The 22076-nt window shown below is 36.7% G+C and overlaps 1 protein-coding gene across 1 annotated transcript in view; it reads left to right on the forward strand.

Moving 5' to 3' along the window:
* BRWD1 (bromodomain and WD repeat domain containing 1) overlaps positions 1 to 22076 on the forward strand; it is a 130387-nt gene that overhangs the window by 100931 nt on the left and 7380 nt on the right. The window contains exons 33-41 of the mRNA XM_025379045.1: positions 466 to 538; positions 1343 to 1384; positions 4195 to 4338; positions 4976 to 5128; positions 8824 to 8990; positions 12180 to 12400; positions 14285 to 14452; positions 14999 to 15898; positions 17256 to 18173. Of these exons, the coding sequence (XP_025234830.1) occupies positions 466 to 538; positions 1343 to 1384; positions 4195 to 4338; positions 4976 to 5128; positions 8824 to 8990; positions 12180 to 12400; positions 14285 to 14452; positions 14999 to 15898; positions 17256 to 18173 (2786 nt within the window). The remainder of the gene's footprint in view (positions 1 to 465; positions 539 to 1342; positions 1385 to 4194; positions 4339 to 4975; positions 5129 to 8823; positions 8991 to 12179; positions 12401 to 14284; positions 14453 to 14998; positions 15899 to 17255; positions 18174 to 22076) is intronic.

Here is a 22076-nt window from a genome sequence, read left to right on the forward strand (position 1 = left end):
TTCTGTTTCTCCTGTGTGTACAGTAAGATAACTATTTGCTTTAATTTCAATTCCTTTTTCATATATATATGTATATATGTTTTTTTTTGTTTTTTTGTTTTTTTGTTTTTTTTTTTTACCTTAAATCAACTGTTTTCCTGGTACTTATTGTGTGAATACTGCTAGTGATGATACTTAGAAAAACTCATCCATATATTCATCCAGTAGAGGCCATACATATATTATTTCTGGATTACCTGCTTAATCTGGATACATACTTAACGGAAAACAAGAAAAACCTTCAAGATTCTAAATTAGGATTTAAGATGACTAGTTATGTTCACAAAGGGTTGGGGAAAAACCTGATATTCCTCTGTTTGAAATTAGGCATGTATAGGTTGGCGAACTGTTTATAATGTATAGTTTGAATCCTTGCCAACAAGTCACTACATCTGCATCCTATTAAAGTGAAAATTTGTTTTTTAGGAATCAACACTGTACAAATATCTCAGAACTTTCTAACACATCTGAAAATGATGAGCAAAATGCTGAGGATTTGGTATGAAGTTTGTTGATTTTATATTTCAAATGGCATTTTTAAAAAGTGAAGAAGAAAATGTTGGCTTTCTAGTATCAACTCTTGCAGTAGTCCAACGAATAAATAGGGCATTTGATAAAAATATATTTTTGAGTTTTCTAGATGATTTATGAGGTAATTTGTTTTAGCTAATATCAAAATATAAGTGAATAATTTTAGGTATGGAATATATTCTCTTACTATATTTTAGCTAGTGCAAGGTGTATTATATAAAGTACCTTGGAGACTGGGCACAGTGGCTCACACCTGTAATTCCCGTGCTTTAGCAGGCTGAGATGGGAAGATCTCTTGAGCCAGAAGTTTGAGACCGTGTCTCTACAATAAATAAAAAAGTTAGCTGGGGTAGCGCATGCCTGTACTATAGAACACAAAATCCAGAAACTATAGGAATCTGTATGTTTCTGGGGATTTGTGGATAGAGGTAAAACACAAGTTTTCTGTTTAGGAAATGCATGAAGTGTCTTTTTATAACTGTAATTTTGAATTTTAGAATTAGTTCATGTTCTTAGGGAATGAAAAAGGATTATTAGGAATGACTGTTTTTTTTTTTTTTTTTCCCAAGCCTGGGTGCCACAAAGATCATCTGGTAGTCTTTCTTTGGAGATTTTGTTAATAACATGTTTTAACTCTAGTAATACCAAATGTCTTTGATATGTTATTTATTAAGATTATATTTTCTTAATCTTAATAATTAACCTTAATAATTAAGGTTATTATTTTCTAATGAGACTCTAAATACTTAAGGTGCTCTGATTTTATTCCTAGGATGATAGTGATCTTCCTAAAACATCTTCTGGAAGAAGGAGAGTAAGTTACTCTGCATGGCTGACTTTTGTAGTTTGCTTTTTCTTTGTTTTAAAATCAATTCAGGATTTTAGTTTTTGTCTTTGAAAAGTTGTATCAATGTAGACACTGAATATTTTATTAGCAAAATGGGAGAAATTACTGGAAAGGTTTAGTGGGAGAGTTGGAATTTGTACTGTATTATCAGAGTGAGGTGGAGTAAGAAGAGGCCATTCAAAAAATAGAGGATACCACAGGAAAGACAAAAAAAGTAGAGAAATATGGCATGGCATGTCCCTAGACTGTTAAGGGCACTACACCCGACTGGTGTAGAGGTTGGATGTTGAAGTGACCAAAGTGGCTATGTCTGGCTATTATGATTGGGGTAGATTATGGTGATATTGAAATCCAAGGATTTCATTTAAAGTAGAGAATCAATTGAACAGCCAAAATAGATAATACAGTTTGAAGGATAAGAAGATGTGTATTAAAGGAGATGAATTAGGAGTTCATTGCAAGAATATAGGGTGAAGGATGGGTAGCTAGTCAAGGATATTTGCATGGGAATGGAGAGGAAAGGAAAATTATGAGACCTTTTTAGGGAAAACTAACTAGGATTTGGTGACTGAACTTTTTTAAAAAATGGAGCTATGTTGGGACAATGAGGTTGAGGGGTAAGGAGAAGGGTCTATGGAACAAAGTTTATAAAATTGGGTAATCATAATGTATCATCAGCAGGCTTTGAAGTTCAAATATAATAGAGTAATTAAAATGAAAGATTATTAATATGAAAATGCTTAACATTTTAAGATCATTTTAAGTTTCCTCCAAATGCTCCTTAAATTTAAGCTTTTTATGAAATATTAATTTATACCATGTGCTTGCCTTCCAGAACACTGAAAAGTTAGACCTGAAATAGTCTAATATGATTAGTTATTTTCATATAATTTTTATTTCTAGACTCCCAAGTATCGGGGGGAACCCCACCCCCGATATTCAATGTGGGTTCTTTCCTATTGCCCTAAGTGTCGACTGGTCTGAGAAATAAAGGAAAAGAGTACAAGAGAGAGAAATTTTAAAGCTGGGTGTCCGGGGGAGACATCATATGTTGGCAGGTTCCGTGATGCTCCCTGAGCCGTAAAACCAGCAAGTTTTTTTTAGCGATTTTCAAAAGGGGAGGGAGTGTACGAATAGGGTGTGGATCACAGAGATCACATGCTTCACAGGGTAATAAAATATCACAAAGCAAATGGAGGCAGGGCGAGATCACAGGACCACAGGATGGGGCGAAATTAAAATTGCTAATGAAGTTTTGGGCACGCATTGTCATTGATAACATCTTATCGGGAGACAGGGTTTGAGAGCAGACAACCTGTCTGACCAAAATTTATTAGGCGGGAATTTCCTCGTCCTAATAAGCCTGGGAGCACTACAGGAGACCGGGGCTTATTTCATCCCTTTGGTTTCGACCCTAAAAGACAGCCATCCCTAAAGTGGCCATTTCAGAGGCCTACCCTCAGGGGCCATTCTCTTTCTCAGGGATGTTCGTTGCTGAGAAAAAGAATTCAGCAATATTTCTCCTATTTGCTTTTGAAAGAAGAGAAATATGGCTCTGTTCTGCCAGGCTCACTGGCAGTCAGAGTTTAAGGTTATCTCTCTTGTTCTCTGAACATTGCTGATATCCTGTTCTTTTCTCAAGGTGCCCAGATTTCATATTGTTCAAGCACACATGCTCTACAAACAATTTGTGCAGTTAACGCAATCATCATGGGGTCCTGAGGCGACATACATCCTCCTCAGCTTACGAAGATGATGGGATTAAGAGATTAATGACAGGCATAAGAAATCACAAGGGTATTGATTGGGGAAGTGATAAGTCTTCACAATTTATGTTCAGAGATAGCAGTGAAGACAGGCATAAGAAATTATAAAAGTATTAATTTGGGGAACTAATAAATGTCTGTGAAATCTTCACAATTTATGTTCTTCTGCCATGGCTTCAGCCGGTCCCTCCGTTTGGGGTCCCTGACTTCCTGCAACACCCAAGTGTTTAGTTTTTGTATTTATTTGCTATGTCTGCTGCAGCAAATGACAAATTTAGTTGCTTAAATAATAAAAACGTATTACCTGATAGTTCTGTACATTAGAAGTTTTCATGGGTCTCTAGGTCAGAATCATGGTCTTGGTGTGGCTAGAAGCTCTTGGGGAGAGTTATTTGCGTTTTCCAGCTTCTAGTGGGTGTCCTCACCTTGGCTTCAAGTCCCCTTTTTCCATCTTCAAGCCCACAACATAGCATTTTTCAGTCTGTCTCTGACTCTGACCTTTCTGCCTCCCTCTTATAATAACTTTTGTGACTACACTGGGTCCAAGCAATCAATTCAAGATAATCTTTCATCTCAAGGTCTATACCCTTAATGCAAAATACCTTTTCTCATGTAAGGTAACATAGTCATAGGTTTTGAGGATTATGATGTGAACATCTTTGGTGGGGCCATTTATTCTGCCTGTCACATTATCAGGTATGCTTCATATTCTGGGAAAACAAATATTATAAACCTGGGAGGTGAGAGGTCATGGAATAGCCTTTCACTAGATAATGTATTCTCGTTAGAGTATGCTTTTCATAGCTAACTTTGTAATATTTCTGAAATTGGTTAAGTTGTATCAAAATGTGTTATATGAATAGTTTAAAAATTTCATTTCTGGAAGAGTGTGTTGAGAGCAACATATATGACATTATTGCGTTTTTATAGAAGACAGTAGATCAGTTACATTTTTGCCACAGTCTTACACCAATAGTGTGATTTTTCTTAAGACTGTGAATGTATTTTTAGGTCCATGATGGAAAAAAAAGCATCAGAGCTACCAACTATGTTGAAAACAACTGGAAGAAACAGTGTAAGGAACTAGTGAACTTAATTTTTCAGTGTGAAGATTCTGAACCATTTAGACAACCTGTTGATTTGGTTGAATATCCAGTAAGTTTCCATTGTTTAAATGTTTGGGGCTTTTCTTGCTTTGCAGTGAGGAAACTGGGGTAGAATTATTAAACTTTAAAGAGAAAGATACCTAGGCTTTATGTTAACTTTTTTGCTCTTATCACTAAGTTAGTGGTAGAAGTAGTGTTTTACATAGTTTTCTTCAATTTATAGACACCCTTGTAACTCATTTAAGAATTTAGACTTAGGAAACCAGTATTACATAACAATGGGATGGATCTACTTAGATTTCTAAGTAGGGCTAGCACTAGGAAAACTATGAATTGGATAAAAGTGTCGTTTGCACTCTTTAAAAAGGGAAATTGAAAAATGACTTTATAAAAACAAGTTGGATTATAACAGCACAGAGTGACTGTAGGATGCTTGGAGTATATACAGCAGGAAATAAAACCATCCCATGTGTCACTAACAATAAATAGACATTAACATTTTGGTATATTTCTTTCTATCTTGTCTTTGTTTTTATACCTCTTTTTAAACATTAGTAATGAATTTTAAGAGTCCTCTAACCTTTTCCTCTCTTCCATCATTTCAAATTTTTTAGAGATCTGATGGCATTTACATTTATAAAAGCAAAAAATGAATCTATGAATTAATCATTGTTTTTAAAACCTAGGACTACAGAGATATTATAGATACCCCAATGGATTTTGGAACAGTAAGGGAAACTCTGGATGCGGGAAATTATGACAGCCCTTTGGAGTTTTGCAAAGACATCCGGTTGATATTTAGCAATGCAAAAGCATATACACCAAACAAAAGATCAAAGGTAATTTTTAAAGTGGTTTATTGAAAAAAACTGCCTGATCTGTGTAGATAATTTTCCAATGTAATAGTAATTTTTTCCACTGTAATTTTCACTGTGTAGTAGAGGTTAGAACATTAAAGATAAATGAATAAAGTGAGAGTATTATAAAGAAAAGAGCTTCTGCTACTGCCCAAATATCTTTAGTTTTTGCCTTTCATCAGTTGATGTTTATCATAATCTCCTTAAGTTTTATAAGCAAGTGGGGATTAATGGGAGTAGGTATCAATAGAAAGTGAACAAATTTGATACACAGAGTAAGAGCCTCTGTGTTTTGTATGTTTAGGGATCTTAAGTGGATTGGAAACATAGATCAAGACTGTAAGAATATTAAAAGTAAAAAGGAAAATCTGATCGTGAGACTACTGACAGCATAAGAACATTTGGATTTGAAGAAACAACACATGAGCTCTCTGATTAAGACCACAAATAATGTTATAGAGCCAATGGAGGCTCTTTACTTGATGTATTAGAAGCTAATATTATGACACAGGGTTTTTCTTTTTCTTCTTTTTTTTCTTCTAGCCTACTCAAGTGAAGTGGTGACACTGGGTTTTTGAGAATAAGCTTTATATTGAAAGTTGACTCCCAAGGAGACAGGAGTGAATTTCAAATCTGACTCCTGTGCTGGCTTTAAAGCAGTATTTTTTTTTTTTTTTTAAAGAAAAGGTTCAGGGTATGGATTCTGAGATTAGTAGGTGATTAGTGGAAGGAAAGGAGAGGTCTGGAAAGTCTTTGGGCATGTGTGGTTATTTCTTTATGTTATTTGATGGGTTGCGTGTGCAAATTTGGGGGAAGTTAAGTGTGAAACATGCTGGAAATTCAGGCTCTGATGTAGGCAGGCTCATTCTGTGCAGACTCCACTTGGCCATGCTGGTTTTAACCATTTTCAGCCAGTTCTTATCGCGTAAGCAGAGGGAGTTTCAGTGTTTTAGTAGGTTGGGTTTTTTTTTTTTTTTTTTTGTCATTTTGTAAACTTAAGAATTTTTGTTAGTTATTGGTTTCTTTAACTCTTTGGGGCACACAGTTTCAGTAGAATGTTTTACTAAAATTTTGTTAACATGTTACACATTGGGTAACTTTTCAAAACTTTATGAGGCCTGTAATCCCAGGACTTTGGGAGGCCAAGGTAGGCAGATCACTTGAGGTCAGGAGTTTGAGACCAGCCTGGTCAACATGGTGAGCCCTCTTCTCTATTGTAGATAAAAAAATTAGCTGGGTGTGCTGGCACTTGCCTATAATCCCAACTACAGGCATTAGGCATGAGAACCGCTTGAACTGAGGCATGAGAGCCGCTTGAACCTGGGAGGCATAGGTTGTGGTGAGCCAAGATCATGCCACTGCACTCTAGCCTGGGCAGCAGAGCAAGACTCCATGTAGTTTGTGTGTTGAGTAATTGTAAAAAGTCATATTTAAAGTAAAACACTTGTTTGATCTTACAACATTTTTTGGTGTCTGCAATCAGCGACATTAACTATTTTGCTTTAACTGCATTTCCCTGTCATTACTTAATATTAGACTCCTACTGCATTACTGCCTCTAGTCTCAATTTGAGAACTCTTTGTTGGATTCAGGATTCATACTGCTTGCTGGATCAGTTTAACATTCAAGGCTAACATTTTTCCAAGCTTGGATTTTTGTCAGTCACCATTTGTAAGACTGTATTTTTTCAGAGACAAAATAAATTTCATTCAAGTCTTCCCTGCACCCCTCAAATACATGTTTGAGGATGCACACCATACGATTCACCACTGAAAGCTTTTAGTTCAGTGGTTTTTGATATAGTACATTGTCAGTTGTTCAAAACTATGGTTAAGTATATATAACATTTGCCATTTTAGCCATTTTTATGAGTACAATTCAGTGACATCATTTATATTTATAATATTTCTAAAACTTTTTCATCATTCCAGACAGAAGCTCTGTAACCATCAAGCAATAATTTCCCCTTACCCCCAGTCCTTGGAAACTTCTAACTTCTGTGTCTGAATTTGCCTGTCCTAGATAAGTTCATATAAAAATTGAGATCTTCCCATATTTGTCCTTTTGTGTACAACTTATTTATTTCACTAGTGTAATGCCTTAAAGGCTTATGCATGTTGTAGCATGTATCAGAACTTTATTCCATTTTATGGCTGAATAGTATTAAAGTGTGTGGTTATACCATATCTTATTCATTCGTCTATCGATGGCCAGCTGGGCTGTTTCTACTTCTTGACCATTACGAGTAATGCTGCAGCAAATTCTGGAATACACGTTTCTGTCAGAAACCTTGCTCAATTCCCTTGGGTATAGACCTAAGAGTAGAATTGCTGGGTCATTGGATAATTCATGTTTACCTTTTCCAGGAACCACTACACTGTTTTCCATATTGGCTGTACCATTTTATATTCCCACTGGCAATGTATAAAGGCCAGTTTGTTCACATCCTTGCCAACACTTGTTACTTTTGAAGTTTTGTTTTTGTGTGTGTGTGTTTTTTTCTTTCTTTTTTTTTTTTGAGACCGTCTCACTCTGTTGCCCAGGCTGGAGAGCAGTGGCGAGATCTTGGCTCACTGCAACCGCCACCTCCTGGTTTCAAGCAATTCACCTGCTTTAGCCTCCCGGGTAGCTGGGACTACAGGTGTGTACCACCATGCCCAGCTAATTATTGTATTTTTAGCAGAGATGGGGTTTCACGGTTGTTGGCCAGACTAGTCTTGAACTCTTGACCTCAAGTGATCTGCCTGCCTCGGCCTCCCAAAGTACTGGGATTACAGGTGTGAGCCACTGTGCCTGGCAGAATAAAATTCGTATATATGAAATATTGAAAATAACTGTCAAAGATTATTTCAGATTAAGTATAACAAATTTCACATTCATTTGTGAGTGTATATATATATGTATATGAGAAGCATGTAAGAAATTTGTATATCTCACATACTTTTTAAAAAAGTTTTCTAGCATTGGAGTGTCTTCGCCACCACTGCCATGCACAAGACTTATATTTAACTTTTGAGCATCAGACTTTTGCAATTATTTTCAGGAAAGGTTGTGGAGGAGTATAGAGTACTTCTGTACATGCATAGCTGTATGCAAAAGTATTTAAGATTTGATGTTATTTAATTATAAACATTGTTAAATCTTTCATATGCATTAACGTTCTGTGTTATACTTTCTACTACTGGATGCAAGGTAGTTTTGTTTCATTTTAGAGTTAGGTGGCATTAAAAACAGATTGCAGATAGAGTCTGGTATATAAAAGTGCTTTTGTTCCCTTGCCCCAAAGAGACACAGTGCTTCTGTAGCCTAAATAGCAGCCCTAAAACCAGTCAACTTCCCATCTAACTTTGGGAGAAGGGTATATTTTTGGGTTTGTACATACAGATGTTAGAATAGGCAAAAACAGTTGAGATTCACTGACATATAGACACAAGTCCTGAATGTAGATGCTTGACTTCAAACTACTTTCTTATCATCCGAGAGGTATATATTTGATACTTCTTATTTCTAGATGTCACTAAGGGAAGGGGGTTGGAAATAGAAAAAAAAAAATGGGTGACAGCCATTACCTGTAAGTAGTGATATAATATATTGCAAGTGATCTCAATGATTACAATGATTTCTCAAATACTTTTAAGGCTATTTTGTAATTCTACTTTGTTTTTATATCCTTGCAGATTTATAGTATGACCTTGAGATTATCTGCCTTATTTGAAGAAAAAATGAAGAAAATCTCTTCAGATTTTAAAATTGGTCAAAAATTCCATGAAAAACTTCGAAGAAGCCAGAGGTTCAAACAACGGCAAAATTGTAAAGGTGACAGTCAGCCTAACAAAAGCATCAGGTAAATTGGTTATGGCAAGCTTGCTTTATTTATTTAATTTTGGAGACAGAGTCTCACTCTGTCACCCAGGCTGGAGTGCAGTGGCATGATCTCGGCTTACCACAACCTCTGCCTCCCAGGTTCAAGTGATTTTCCTGCCTTAGCCTCCCAAGTAGCTGGGACTACAGGCACGCACCACCACACCTGACTAATTTTTTTTATTTTTAGAAGATACAGGGTTCCACCATGTTGGCCAGGCTGGTCTCCAACTCCTGACTGCAGGTGATCCACCCACCTTGGCCACCCAAAGTGTTGGGATTACAGATGTGAGCCACCACACCCGGCCTATTTATTTCTTTTAGTTTTTATTTATTTTTGGAGACAGAGTCTCTCTCTGTTGCCTAGGCTGGAGTGCAGTGGTGCAATCTTGGCTCACTGCAACCTCCGCCTCCTGAGTTCAAGCAGTTCTCCTGCCTCAGCCTCCTGCGTAGCTGGGACTACAGGCGCACGCTGCCGTGCCTGACTAATTTTTTGTATTTTAGTAGAGATGGGGTTTCACCGTGTTGCCCAGGCTGGAGTCTAGTGATAGGATTATGACCACTGCAGCTGCAACTTTCTGGTCTCAAGCAGTTCTTCTCACTTCAGCCTCCTGAGTAGTTGGGACCACAGGGGTGTGTCACCAAACCTGGCTAATTTTTAAAAATTATTTTTTGTAGAGATGGGGTCTCGCTATGGTGCCCATGCTGGTCTTGAACTCTTGGGATCAAGATCCTTCCACTTCAGCCTCCCAATGTGTTGGGATTACAGGCGTGAGCCACTGCGCCCAGCCTGTATGCATTTTTAAAAAAATTTAAGATTGTGTATTTAATCTTTACTGTGCATTCTGAAAAGACTAGTCATGGGTTTTAAAACTTGAAAGCATTTCTGTGAATATAGAGCTGTTGTATTGGTTTATAATTCTATAAATATGTAAAATTATAGATTTTTTCAAATCTTATTAAGGTTTATTTAAAGTATCACTTGTATTTTGCATAAGAATTGGCTTTTTAATGTAGAGCCAGGGTCCCCAACACCCACTCCTTGTGTAGACTGGGCCACACAGTAGGATGTGATTGGCTGACAAACAAGCATTACCACCTGAGCTCTGTCTGCTGTCAGATCTGCAGGGGCATTAGATTTTCACAGGAGCAGGAACCGTGTTGTAACTGTGCATGTGAGGGATCCAGGTTGTGTGCTCCTTATGAGGATCTAATGCCTGATGATCTGAGGTGAAACAGTTTCATCTTGAACTCTGCCCACTCACTGGCCCCAGTCCCAGTCTGTGGAGAAACTGTCTTCCACAAAACCAGTCCCTGATGCCAGAAAGGTTGGGGAGTGCTGATGTAGAGAATAATGTGATCTTTATGTATGTCTTTTGAGCATTTGATTGTGTAAGGGAAAATGTACCTTTGATGCAATGTACCTCAGTATTACTGAGGATTATTTGTAAAGAAATATAAAATGAAGGATTTATTAACTTTCTCAGTAATTGTATATTTATTTACATTCTATATTCTTTGACTATGTAGTTAAGATTAATATCACATTTACAGGTACTTTACATTGTTGCAGTATAAAAATTGAGTTGTGCAATGTTTAGTTTGTTTCCATTTATATTTTCAATGTGCAGCATATCCCCTTGATGGGATTTCTTTGTGGTTGCTCTAGGGACGACACTATGCATCTCAATCTATTGCAAACAATCGATTTTATATTAATACTACTTCTATTACATACATATAGGAACTTGGCTGTAGTATAGCTTACTTCCATCTCCCTCCTAGGTAGTGGTAGTATCAGATCACACTTTTTTTTTTTTTCTTTTTTTCTTTTGAGAGGGAGTTCTGCTCTTGTTGCCCAGGCTGGAGTGAGTGTAGTGGTGCGATCTTGGTTCACTGCAACCTCCACCTCCCAGGTTCAAGCAATTCTCCTGCCTCAGCCTCCAGAGTAGCTGGGATTACAGGCACCTGTCACCACGCCCAGCTGAGTTTTTGTATTTTCAGTAGAGACAGGGTTTCACCATGTTGGCCAGGCTTGTCTCGAACTCCTAACCTCAGATGACCCACCCGCCTTGGGCTTCCAAAGTGCTGGGATTACATGCGTAAGCCACTGTGCCTGGCCTTATATTTACTTTTGTTCTCTCCCTTGATGATTAATGGCATTTAAAATTTTTGATATTACAGGCTTGAGTTTTATTATACAGACAATTACTTCTTTAAAGAATTGTGATTACCTTTAAGCTTCAATGTCTAGATACCACTTAAAACGCTGTTTTGCTTTTAAGAAGCAGGGTCTTTCTCTGTTGCCCAGGCTGGAGTGCATGGTGTGATCATAGTTCGTCGTAATGTCAAGCTCCTGGGCTAATACAAGTCTCCTGAGTAGCTATGATTGTAGGTGTACACAGCTATGCCCAGCTAATTTTTAAATTTTTTGTAGGCATGGGGTCATGCTATGTTGCCCAGGCTAGTGTTTGAACTCTGGCTTCAATTGATCCACCTGCCTTGGCCTCCTAAAGTGCTGGGATTACAGGCGTTTTCAGCCATTTCTTATTGTTTTAAAGGAAAATAGGATTATCTCAATATTCATTCATCCAGATTTCTCACATGCCTTAAACTTCCACTCTCCTTTCCCGTAATTCCTGGCCTAGGGGCCAACCATGGTGGATGGGTGCAGTTAGATGTAAATAGTCTGGTGTTGGGACAAAAATCACTTTGTTCTGATTCCTTTTTTTAACTTTTCCTGTTTAGGTTGTGTTGATTTCTCCTCTTAACCTTATTCTGTCTTTAGGGACATATAAATAAGAGAGGAGAAAGTTGGGTTCTATCGAGGCTTAAATTGGTAGTATGAATGAATGCCTATATTACATAAATGTTGGTTCCTCTTAGCATTTAATCCAAAGAACGTAAGGTATTCAAATAATTTTCTGTAACTCTTACTTGGAACATTTGTTCATTACTCCAAATTTGAATAACAGTATGTTAAATTTAGAGTTAGGAAATACTACTAATAATCAGTGCCAGAATAAAATGTTAATAGTGAATATTTTAATGTTTTGATCATAAAATTACTCAGTTTAAGAAATATGATATACTTCTATTTAGTCATTCTCTGTGAACCAGTTATCTCTATATTTTGTTAAATACTGTTTCCTTTGTTCATATGTTTGACCAGAAACCTCAAGCAGAAGAGGTTAAAATCTCAGATAAAAATAATTCCTGAGTTGGTAGGTTCTCCTACCCAGTCTACCTCAAGTAGGACAGCTTATCTTGGAACCCACAAGACAAGTGCTGGTATTTCTTCAGCTGTTACTTCTGGTGACTCTTCAGATTCAGCAGAATCATCAGAAAGGAGGAGAAGAAATAGACCTATAACAAATGTTTCTACGTTATCTGGTGAGAAGTGGAATATTTTGTTATTTCGTTGGCGAGGACCCAAGTGGCCCTGACACTGAAAGAACTTACAGTTTAATGGAAGAGATAAACAATAAACATGGAACAATTCGATTATGTTCCATAAGTACCAGTGCTTTGTAAATGGTACATTTATACTGAATTTTCAATTATGTGATACATCGATTCTTCACACTTGGTGTGCAGCATTTGAAGTTTTTGTATCTTAATTTAAAAATTAAGAAGTACTGATAATCATGTAAGTTCAAAGCTGATGACCTAGTAAATTCTAAACTCTTCATGTTGTTGCCATCCGGTAGTGTAACTGCAGCTGATGCTAACCCTTTGTTAACATTGTACAAATGAGGCTGTGGTGTGTATCTACTTCTGTATTGCTCTGAGTGGTTTTGCCGACTTATGACAATAGCATACTATTTACTATTATAATTGAATCATTTATGCACGTCTTCTATTAACTAGTATTTCAATAAATAGTAATGACAGCATTGAAAAATATACAGATAAAAGTTTGGAATGGAAGTGGACTGTGATAAAATGTGGAGAAAGACAAGCAAGTTCATGTGTGTCACATTAGAACTGTACATTGTTTGAAGGGATACATTCATAGCATGGAATGTCCAATCAGTATGCTGGAGTAATTGAAAATGGCACTAGGGATAAGCGGACACATTACAGCCTAGTAGCAACTATGAGAAAATGCACTGAAGGAAAGAAGGATGCATTTTGTGCATATGAAAAGACTGCGTTTTGGGGAATGTTACAAACAATAGGATCAAACAGGTAGAGTACAGTCACAGTTTAGTGACTTTCAAGCCTTGCAGAAGAGTTTGGATTACTGAATGGGTTCCTTATTGAGTGAGAGAGTCACATTGTTTCAGGAAGATTAAGTTTGGCAGTGATATGCAGGGGGAGGGGAAGAGCCTGGAAACAGGGAGTCAAGGTGATAGATGGTAGAGTTGACAGGAGTAGCTGAGGTGGGCAAACAGCAGAACAAGTTCAAAAGATGAACCACAGTTTGGTGTCTGGTATTTTTGTATCACAGCCAGTTTTCTTTTCTTCTCTCTCACACACTCTCTCTCTCGTGTAGCTTACGGAAATGACCTTACTATGCTATTAGGAAGGGGTAAAAGGATGGTGAGACATGCAAACTATGTCTTCTGAAATGCTGGACTTGAAATGATGGTGTCTTTTTTGTATGAAATGCCTGTCTGATATCACAGAAGGAAGTACATGCGGAGCCAATTAATTTAATTAATTTATTTTTGAGACAGAGTCGCTTTCTGTCACCCAGGCTGGAGTGTGGTGGCATGATCTTGGCTCACTGCAACCTTCGCCTCCCGGGTTCAAGTGATTCTTCTGCCTCAGCCTCCTAAGTAGCTGGGATTTCAGGCTCCTGCCACCATGCCTGGCTAATTTTGTATTTTTAGTAGAGATGGGGTTTCACTATTTGGCTAGGCTAGTCTCGAACTCCTGGCCTCAAGTGATTCACCCACCTTGGCCTCCCAAAATGCTAGGATTACTGGAGTGAGTCACCGTGCCTGGCCTGCAGCTAATTAAATTTTTAATTGGAAGTCTGTTTATAAAATACATAAAACTATGTTTTGTAAATCTATGCTAGGATTAATCTGTTATTTTTAGAAATAGAAGCAAAAACTTTATTTGGAATGCTGATTATGTACCTTTTAATACTCTAAATTTCATCAGCTTTTTTTTGGGAATGGTTTTTAAAAAAATACATTCTAAGCATTTTAGGAATCTGCTTTTGTAGTAACGTTATGTAATGTTCAGAGTAATGTTATGAACTGCTTGCTTATGTGTGTAAAGACAGCAGAATATATGTAACTATTTACACTTTATTTTTCCTAGAAAGTGAAATGGAAGATTCTTTAGCTACCTCTTTGTCATCGTCAGCTTCCAGTAGTTCTGAGGAAAGCAAAGAGAATTCAAGAGCTCGTGAATCCTCCTCACGTAGTGGGCTATCTAGAAGCAGCAATCTCAGGGTAACCAGAACTAGAGCTGCTCAAAGAAAAACTGGTAAGAGACTCAGTAATACTTTTGTGGGATGTATATCAAAAGAATCCAAAAGTTATAAATTGAATAGATTCTTGATTTAATGCATCTACATAAGATTAAGTTAATGTCCTTTATGTTCTTTAGATTTAGGAAGGAAATGAATTTTGGCATTAAAAAGTGAAGAAAAGGCTGGGTGTGGTGGCTCAACGCCTGTAATCCCAGCACTTTGGGAGGCCGAGGTGGGCGGATCACCTGAGGTCAGGAGTTTGAGACCAGCCTAGCCTGGCCACCATGGTGAAACCGTGTCTCTAGTAAAAATACAAAAAATTAGCCAGGCATGGTGACTGGTGCCTGTAATCCCAGCTACTCGGGAGGCTGAGGCAGGATTTGCACCTGGGAGGCAGTGAGCCAAAATCACACCATTGCACTCCAGCCTGGGCAACAAGAGCGAAACTTCGTCTCCTCCCTGCCTCCCCCAAAAGTGAAGAAAATCATTAAAATAATAGTCATTTAAAAATGTTGAAATAAGGAAAATCTTTTAAATCTTATTGTTAACCTTATTTCTAGGTCCTGTTTCATTAGAAAATGGATGTGGCAGAAAAGCCACTCGAAAGAGAGTCTATTTAAGTGATTCTGATAACAATTCATTGGAGACTGGTGAAATTCTAAAAGCCAGAGCTGGAAATAACCGAAAGGTCTTACGGAAGTGTGCTGCTGTAGCTGCCAATAAGATAAAGCTAATGAGTGATGTAGAAGAGAATTCTAGCTCTGAAAGTGTCTGTTCTGGTCGGAAGCTGCCTCACCGCAATGCTTCTGCTGTAGCTAGAAAAAAGTTATTACATAATTCTGAAGATGAACAGAGCTTAAAGTCTGAAATTGAAGAAGAGGAGCTAAAAGATGAAAATCAACCATTACCAGTGTTCAATTCTCACACTGTCCAGAGTAATGTTGATGAATCTGAAAACAGAGATTCAGAGTCAGAAAGTGATTTGCGGGTAGCCCGGAAAAATTGGCATGCTAATGGTTACAAGTCCCATACTCCAGCACCTTCAAAAACGAAATTTCTTAAAATAGAGTCTTCTGAGGAAGACTCTAAAAGTCATGATTCAGATCATGCATGTAACAGAACTGCTGGCCCATCAACGTCTGTGCAGAAACTTAAGGCAGAGAGCATCTCAGAGGAAGCAGATTCTGAACCAGGAAGATCTGGTGGTAGGAAATACAATACATTTCACAAGAATGCGAGTTTCTTTAAAAAAGCAAAGATTTTGAGTGATTCGGAAGATTCTGAATCTGAGGAGCAAGATAGAGAAGATGGGAAATGTCATAAAATGGAAATGAACCCAATTTCAGGAAATCTGAACTGTGATCCTATTGCTGTGTCCCAGCGTTCCTCAGATCATGGAACTGAAACTGATTTAGATTCAGATGATGACAAAAAAGAAAAACCAAACAGTTTTATGAAAGGTAATTCAAAACACGTATCTTTGTTCACTGATTTACTCTCACCATCCTTTTACTCTTACACACACTGATTTTTTCCCCCCCTGAAAAATTTTCCCTTGAAACTTTTTTCTCTTTGCTGTTTCTTTCCCTCCCATGCATTCTGTGTTAGCCTTTTCTGTTCATCCTTTATATTCTGACATGCATGCGTAACTTTTTATTGAGTATAGTTTTATTCACCTAACAGGCAATCTTGGCCTTAAGAACTATGCCTATTAAAGATTTCACTTCTTGTATTGATGATGGGGATACATTATATTAGAGATGAGCTTGACTAAAGCAGAGAGGGGCATATTTATAAGCTGTGGTGTTGACAGCTTAAGCAGTAGACAAAAAGGGTAGGACTATTTAAAAGGGATATTAGTAATGGCAAATAAGACAGTTACTGAGCTGTTTCTATTAGGAAGTTTTTCTAAATGCTTTCCATTAATAAGCAGTTTAGTCTACATTTCTTTTATGAAGTAGGTATGTACTAGCATTCATTTTACAGGTAGTAACTGGAGCACAAAGTGGTGAAATAACTTGCTAAATTCAGATTGTACTCCTGGTACATGGGGATTGATTAAAAAAAATACTATAGAGCAGAGGACAGCTAAAACTAAGATGAAAAGTATTTGTGTGATTGGAGCTTGCAGAGTTATGGGGAGTTTCAGAGAGGCTGTGTTAAGTGATTAGTTTGCATATGCTAGTGCTATGGTAAATAGAGTTTAGTTGTATTCATGTTAATATTATAGTGTCAAGATCATGGGATGTTATTGATGAGAATGTGTTGAATTTGTGAATGGTGCTGAGGATGAAAAAGTTACTGCTTTAAAGTACAGTCATGTGCTGCATAACAGTGGTGGTTTCATAAGATTATAATGAAGGTGAAAAATTTCTGTTGCTTAGTGAAGTCATCATAGCTGTCCTCTAGTCCTAGTGTAGTGCATTACCTTTTCTGTTTGGATACATACACACATACTTTCCATTGTGTAACAACTGCCTGCAGCATTCAGAACAGTAGCATGTCGCAGAAGTTTGTAGCCTAGGAGTAACAGGCTATACCATATAACCTAGGTGTGTAGTAGGCTGTACCATAAGTTTGTGTAAGCACACTCTGATGTTTGCTTAAGACGAAATAGCCTAACGATGCATTTCTCAGAACGTATCCTTGCTGTTGAGCAACATATGACTATACTACGAAGTGTGTACCATTTCATTCACTGCGATACCCCCTTCAAATTAATATGAATTCTGAATTTGTTTTTAATACTGAACATATAATTCCTTTAGACTTAATTACTTACAAAAGATTAATAGAAATCTACTCTTTAACTTTTAGATTCTACATCACAAGACAGTGGACAAAGCAGAAAACTTTCCAGGAAAAGGGTCTGTTCCAGTGACTCAGACAGTAGTTTACAGGTAGCTAAGAAGTCATCAAAAGCCAGAACAGGTCTCCTAAGGATTACTCGAAGATGTGCAGCTACGGCTGCCAGTAAGATCAAGCTCATGAGTGATGTAGAAGATGTCAGTTTAGAAAATGTGCACACTAGAAGCAAAAATGGAAGGAAAAAACCTGTCCATCTTGCTTGTACTACAGCTAAGAAGAAACTGAGTGATTGTGAAGGAAGTGTACATTGTGAAGTGCCAAGTGAACAGTATGCCTGTGAAGGCAAGCCACCTGATCCTGACTCCGAACTTAGTACAAAAGTGCTTAGTCAGGCTCTAAATGGAGACTCAGACTCTGAAGATACGTTGAATTCAGAACAGAAGCACAGGCATACCAATATTCACAAAATAGATGCACCTTCTAAAAGAAAAAGTTCCTCTGTAGCATCTTTAGGAGAAGATTCAAAAAGTCATATTCCAGGGAGTGAGACTGATAGGACATTTTCTTCAGAGTCAGCTTTGGCACAAAAAGCTACTGCAGAGAATAATTTTGAAGTGGAACTGAATTATGGGCTGCGCAGGTGGAATGGCAGAAGACTCAGGACCTATGGAAAGGCTCCTTTCAGTAAGACAAAAGTGATTCATGATTCACAGGAAGCAGCAGAGAAGGAAGTAAAAAGGAAAAGATCGCATCCTGAATTGGAAAATGTGAAACTCTCTGAAACAACTGGGAATTCAAAGTGTAGACCTGATACTAGTTCCAAATCATCAGATTTGGGATCTGTAACTGAATCAGATATTGACTGTACCGATAATACAAAAACCAAAAGGAGGAAAATGAAAGGAAAAGCAAAAGTAGTTAGAAAAGGTAAAACTTTTACAGCTAACATATCTAAAACTGTGAGACGTCAGAGACAAAGCAAACGCCCTAGGTTAAGTGTGGATGATAATGACTGGGAGGATTTGGACTATGCAAAATCTAAAAGAGTTCTTCGACGTTCAAAAATAAAAACGAGAAATCAGGGTAGAAGGACTGTGAGATACCATGATGGGGATGATGATAGAAGCTTAGAAAATGTGTTAGATTTCAATGGTTGCACCTTATGACCTTGAGGGAAAGCCAGTTCATTTAAGAGGAAATGGACTGGAATTTATGGTGAAAGCTGGCTGTTAAAATTATTTTTTTGTCTTACAATTCAGGGAATATATTTATATTTTTCTATGAAAAGTTATGAATGTGACTAAATCATGACTGTTATTTTTATTTGCACTTGCTGGTCTTTGTAGCAGCATTCAGCACAGGTGCCAAAATATGCTTCATTTTGGGGGCAGATCTATTTTGACAGTATTTGACTACATATAGCAAGAGTTTGAAATATGTTAAACACTAGACATCCTGGTTATCAAAACCAATGAGCATTACTTTCATGGCAGCAAGTGTCATGCAGTTATTTTCTGAATTTGTCAAAGAGGCAGTAGTTTCTAACCCCTGTTCTTAGTAGTTATAACAATTTCACAATATGTTTACAGATTCTTCATAAATACATGCATACTGACACTATAATCATGGGAGGTGTAACCATGATTGGTAGGCAAGGTACCTACCACTTTTTTTTCTTTCCCTGGCTACTTGAGTAGAATGCATTATACCAGATCTAGTCATTTTCATTGAAATGGTTTCTAATTTTCTTTCCAAGTGCTGTTGGGTTTTTTTCTTTTTAAGGAAAACGTGATCACTTTTATGTTATAAACTTGAATTTATAAAGTGCTAGTAAATTATTTTTAATGATTTGAGTGCATGTTTTAAACCTCTAAGACCAGAGCATAGTCATAGCATTTTCTTTTAAATTGTGCACTAACAAAATGCTATATAATTTGTCTTCTGTCCAAGATCTCCTGGTTTCCATTGTAAGGGATTTAACCAAAATCTTGCTCTTCCATAATCTTACTCTGTGAAATAGAGGAATTTGTGTGCCTTAGATTTAGAAGTGTGTTCTTTAATAGAGTGTACAGGGCTAAAAGAGTATTTAAGTTAATATGTAGGTTTCCCCCATCTGTACTGCAATTGTAGAGTTGAGTTTTGTTAAAGAGTACAATTGCAAATCTTATCTATATAGGAAAATAGTTAAATGTCATTCTGCATCTCTTTGTTTTAGTTTACTGCTTCCATGTGCAATCCTAAGCATTCTTTGCTGGGGCAACTAAATATGTCTTTATTAGTGACTTCTAGTCCAAATGTAAGAAATGTTTCGTGGGAAAATAATTTTATAATCCATTTAAAGTGAAACTTTATCACACAAATAGTACACTTATTTTCTAACCAAATACTTGATAGGTTATGCTACTCCAGTGTAGGTGGCCACTCCTAACTTGTTTGTGCCTGAAGATGGACTTGATTCAAATGGTTTACATATTTAGTGGGTAAGGGATATGTTACAGTACCCCACCTGTAAGTTATTTATTAGCCCTAGTTGTGTTTAGTTTCAGACAAAATTAACCCTTTTCTCCTGTGTATCTTTGAAATGGCAGGTAAGGTGAAGCATCAGACTGGTATCAATGTTAGACAGTGTTATTTATTAGCCCTAATTGTGTTTGGTTTCAGACAAAGTTAACCTTTTCTCCTGTGTATCTTTGAAGTGGCAGATAAAATGAAGCATCAGACTGGTATTAATGTTAGAGAATGTTCTGAAGTGTTCCTATTTGTAGTTATCTATTCCACTTAACATAGTAGGAGGTACATTTTCTTTCTACTCTGATGCATGGGGAAGGATGTATTTGGACATTATCAACTGAGATAGGTGGGAAACCTACCTCTCATTTGTGGCTTAGAGAGCTATCACCATTTCAGAACTATGATGCTTTTCTTCTCAGAGCTTGTGTTAAGTATACAGTAAACAGATGGATTCATGGTAGTTGTCCTTGACTAAGACTGAAAGGACTAATGGGATGCCTTTTACTCCCCTAATTTTAAGAGCTGGCGATAGATGTCAAATCCATTAATTTATTTAAACTCTTCTTAACCTTCTCTGTTTTATAACCTTCTCTGTTTTATAATCTGTTCTCAGGTTTATAACTCCATGTTTACCATCATTTGCAAAAGATACCAAAAAAATCCATAAATAAATATGGAATACATTAATAAGTACATACATTCTTTTGGTAAAATGATATTTTGACAGTTTAGGCTTCGTTAATAGAACTGTTCTCATTCTTTGGATTGCATTAATTATTGGTCATTGACTGGTCATCCAATTACTATTTTTTCTTTCAGTCCAAAATAGACCCTTGCATACAGAAGTGGTATTTTGGTTTTTAATCAGATTTGGTTTCATCAGAAGCAAGAATGAACCTGATGTCTTTAAAAGCATAGCTGACAATGGTAGCTTCTCAAGTTATGAAATAAAACTAAGAGATAATGGAGAAAATAATTTTTATGGGTTTTTTTGGTTATGGTGCTATTCCTAAGGTTAACTTTGAATATGTGACACACACACTCCTAAGTACCTTTAAGGAAAATTAATAAATCATTAATAGTTAAAAATGTTTACATTGAGCACTAGAACATGTTTGGCTTTTTTTCTACGTTATGCAAAATGCCCAGGGATTTAATGCACAGGTGTACTTTATTATTTAGGGTCAGTTTGTAGTATTCTTGAGAAAAGATAAAGGGTTATAATTTGACTGTGAACTGATCCAGAAATAAGTGCTGTACTTTTCCACTGCACTTGAAGTTCAGCTAATGGTGTATGTGAAAAAAACAAAAACTACTTTGGTTGTGTATGTCCAAAGTCCTATGGTTTTATTCATTTATGGTTTTAAAGGCTTTGAGGTACTCAGATTTGATTTTTGCTTTCTTGGAAAGACTCACTTTACCAAGCATATAAAGGAAAAATGATTTCAAACATTCACGAGATAGATAAGTGTTAACAAAGCTTTCTTTTTTCGTGTCCTCCTTATTTAAAATGGTATACTTACAATGTGAAGTAACTTAGGAATAAAAGGAAAAGTTTATCCCATATTCAAATAATTCCTAAGGTCGGCCTCCCTTTTTGTAAGTGGCAAATATCTGATTAAATCATTTCTCAGTTTATTAATCCTTGGAAAGAATGATATAGCAGTTACTCACAGCTTGTAAATTACAACAGAAAGGTTCCTTTCAAATAGTAGAGTTGCACCTAAAGAGGAAATTGGGTTTATAAGAAAATGAAGGCAAAGAACTTAAGATTTAAGAAAAAGCACTTCAAAACAGAAGGGCAAATGGAAAAGGAGGATATAAAATAAACCAATAAAAATACCATCTGAGGGTGTTACTGTCCAAAAGTAAAGAATAAGATGCATTACTAAGCCCTTTGCACTCGTTATGACCTCATAAGTAAAAATTATTAGAATAATAAGAGGTGCATACTACATTCCCTCTGTCTTCTAGACTTTTTGTTTTTGTAGAAGAATCAGAAAACAATTTACTAACCTCCCTGTTTGATATTAAAAACTAAATAGGAAGAATTTTAATATTTTCTGTCAGTACAAGTTGAACTTGATTGTGCCAACTGAAACCCCAGAGATTTGTATATCAGTAGAATGCAAGAACATCATTAAAGGTGCTTACAGTCTTTTTTGTTTTCCTTTCCACTCCATTGTATCAATTTTTTGAGTAACTTTTAAATGGCTAGAAAATGGTCTTTTTGCTTTGCCCTTTTATAGCTGAAATAACCAGCTCCATTCTTTTTCATGAATAGTAAGTTGATATATTTATCAGGTATCTTGCAGTTGT

Source organism: Theropithecus gelada, chromosome 3 (genome assembly GCF_003255815.1).
Source record: "Theropithecus gelada isolate Dixy chromosome 3, Tgel_1.0, whole genome shotgun sequence".
NCBI lineage: Eukaryota > Metazoa > Chordata > Mammalia > Primates > Cercopithecidae > Theropithecus > Theropithecus gelada.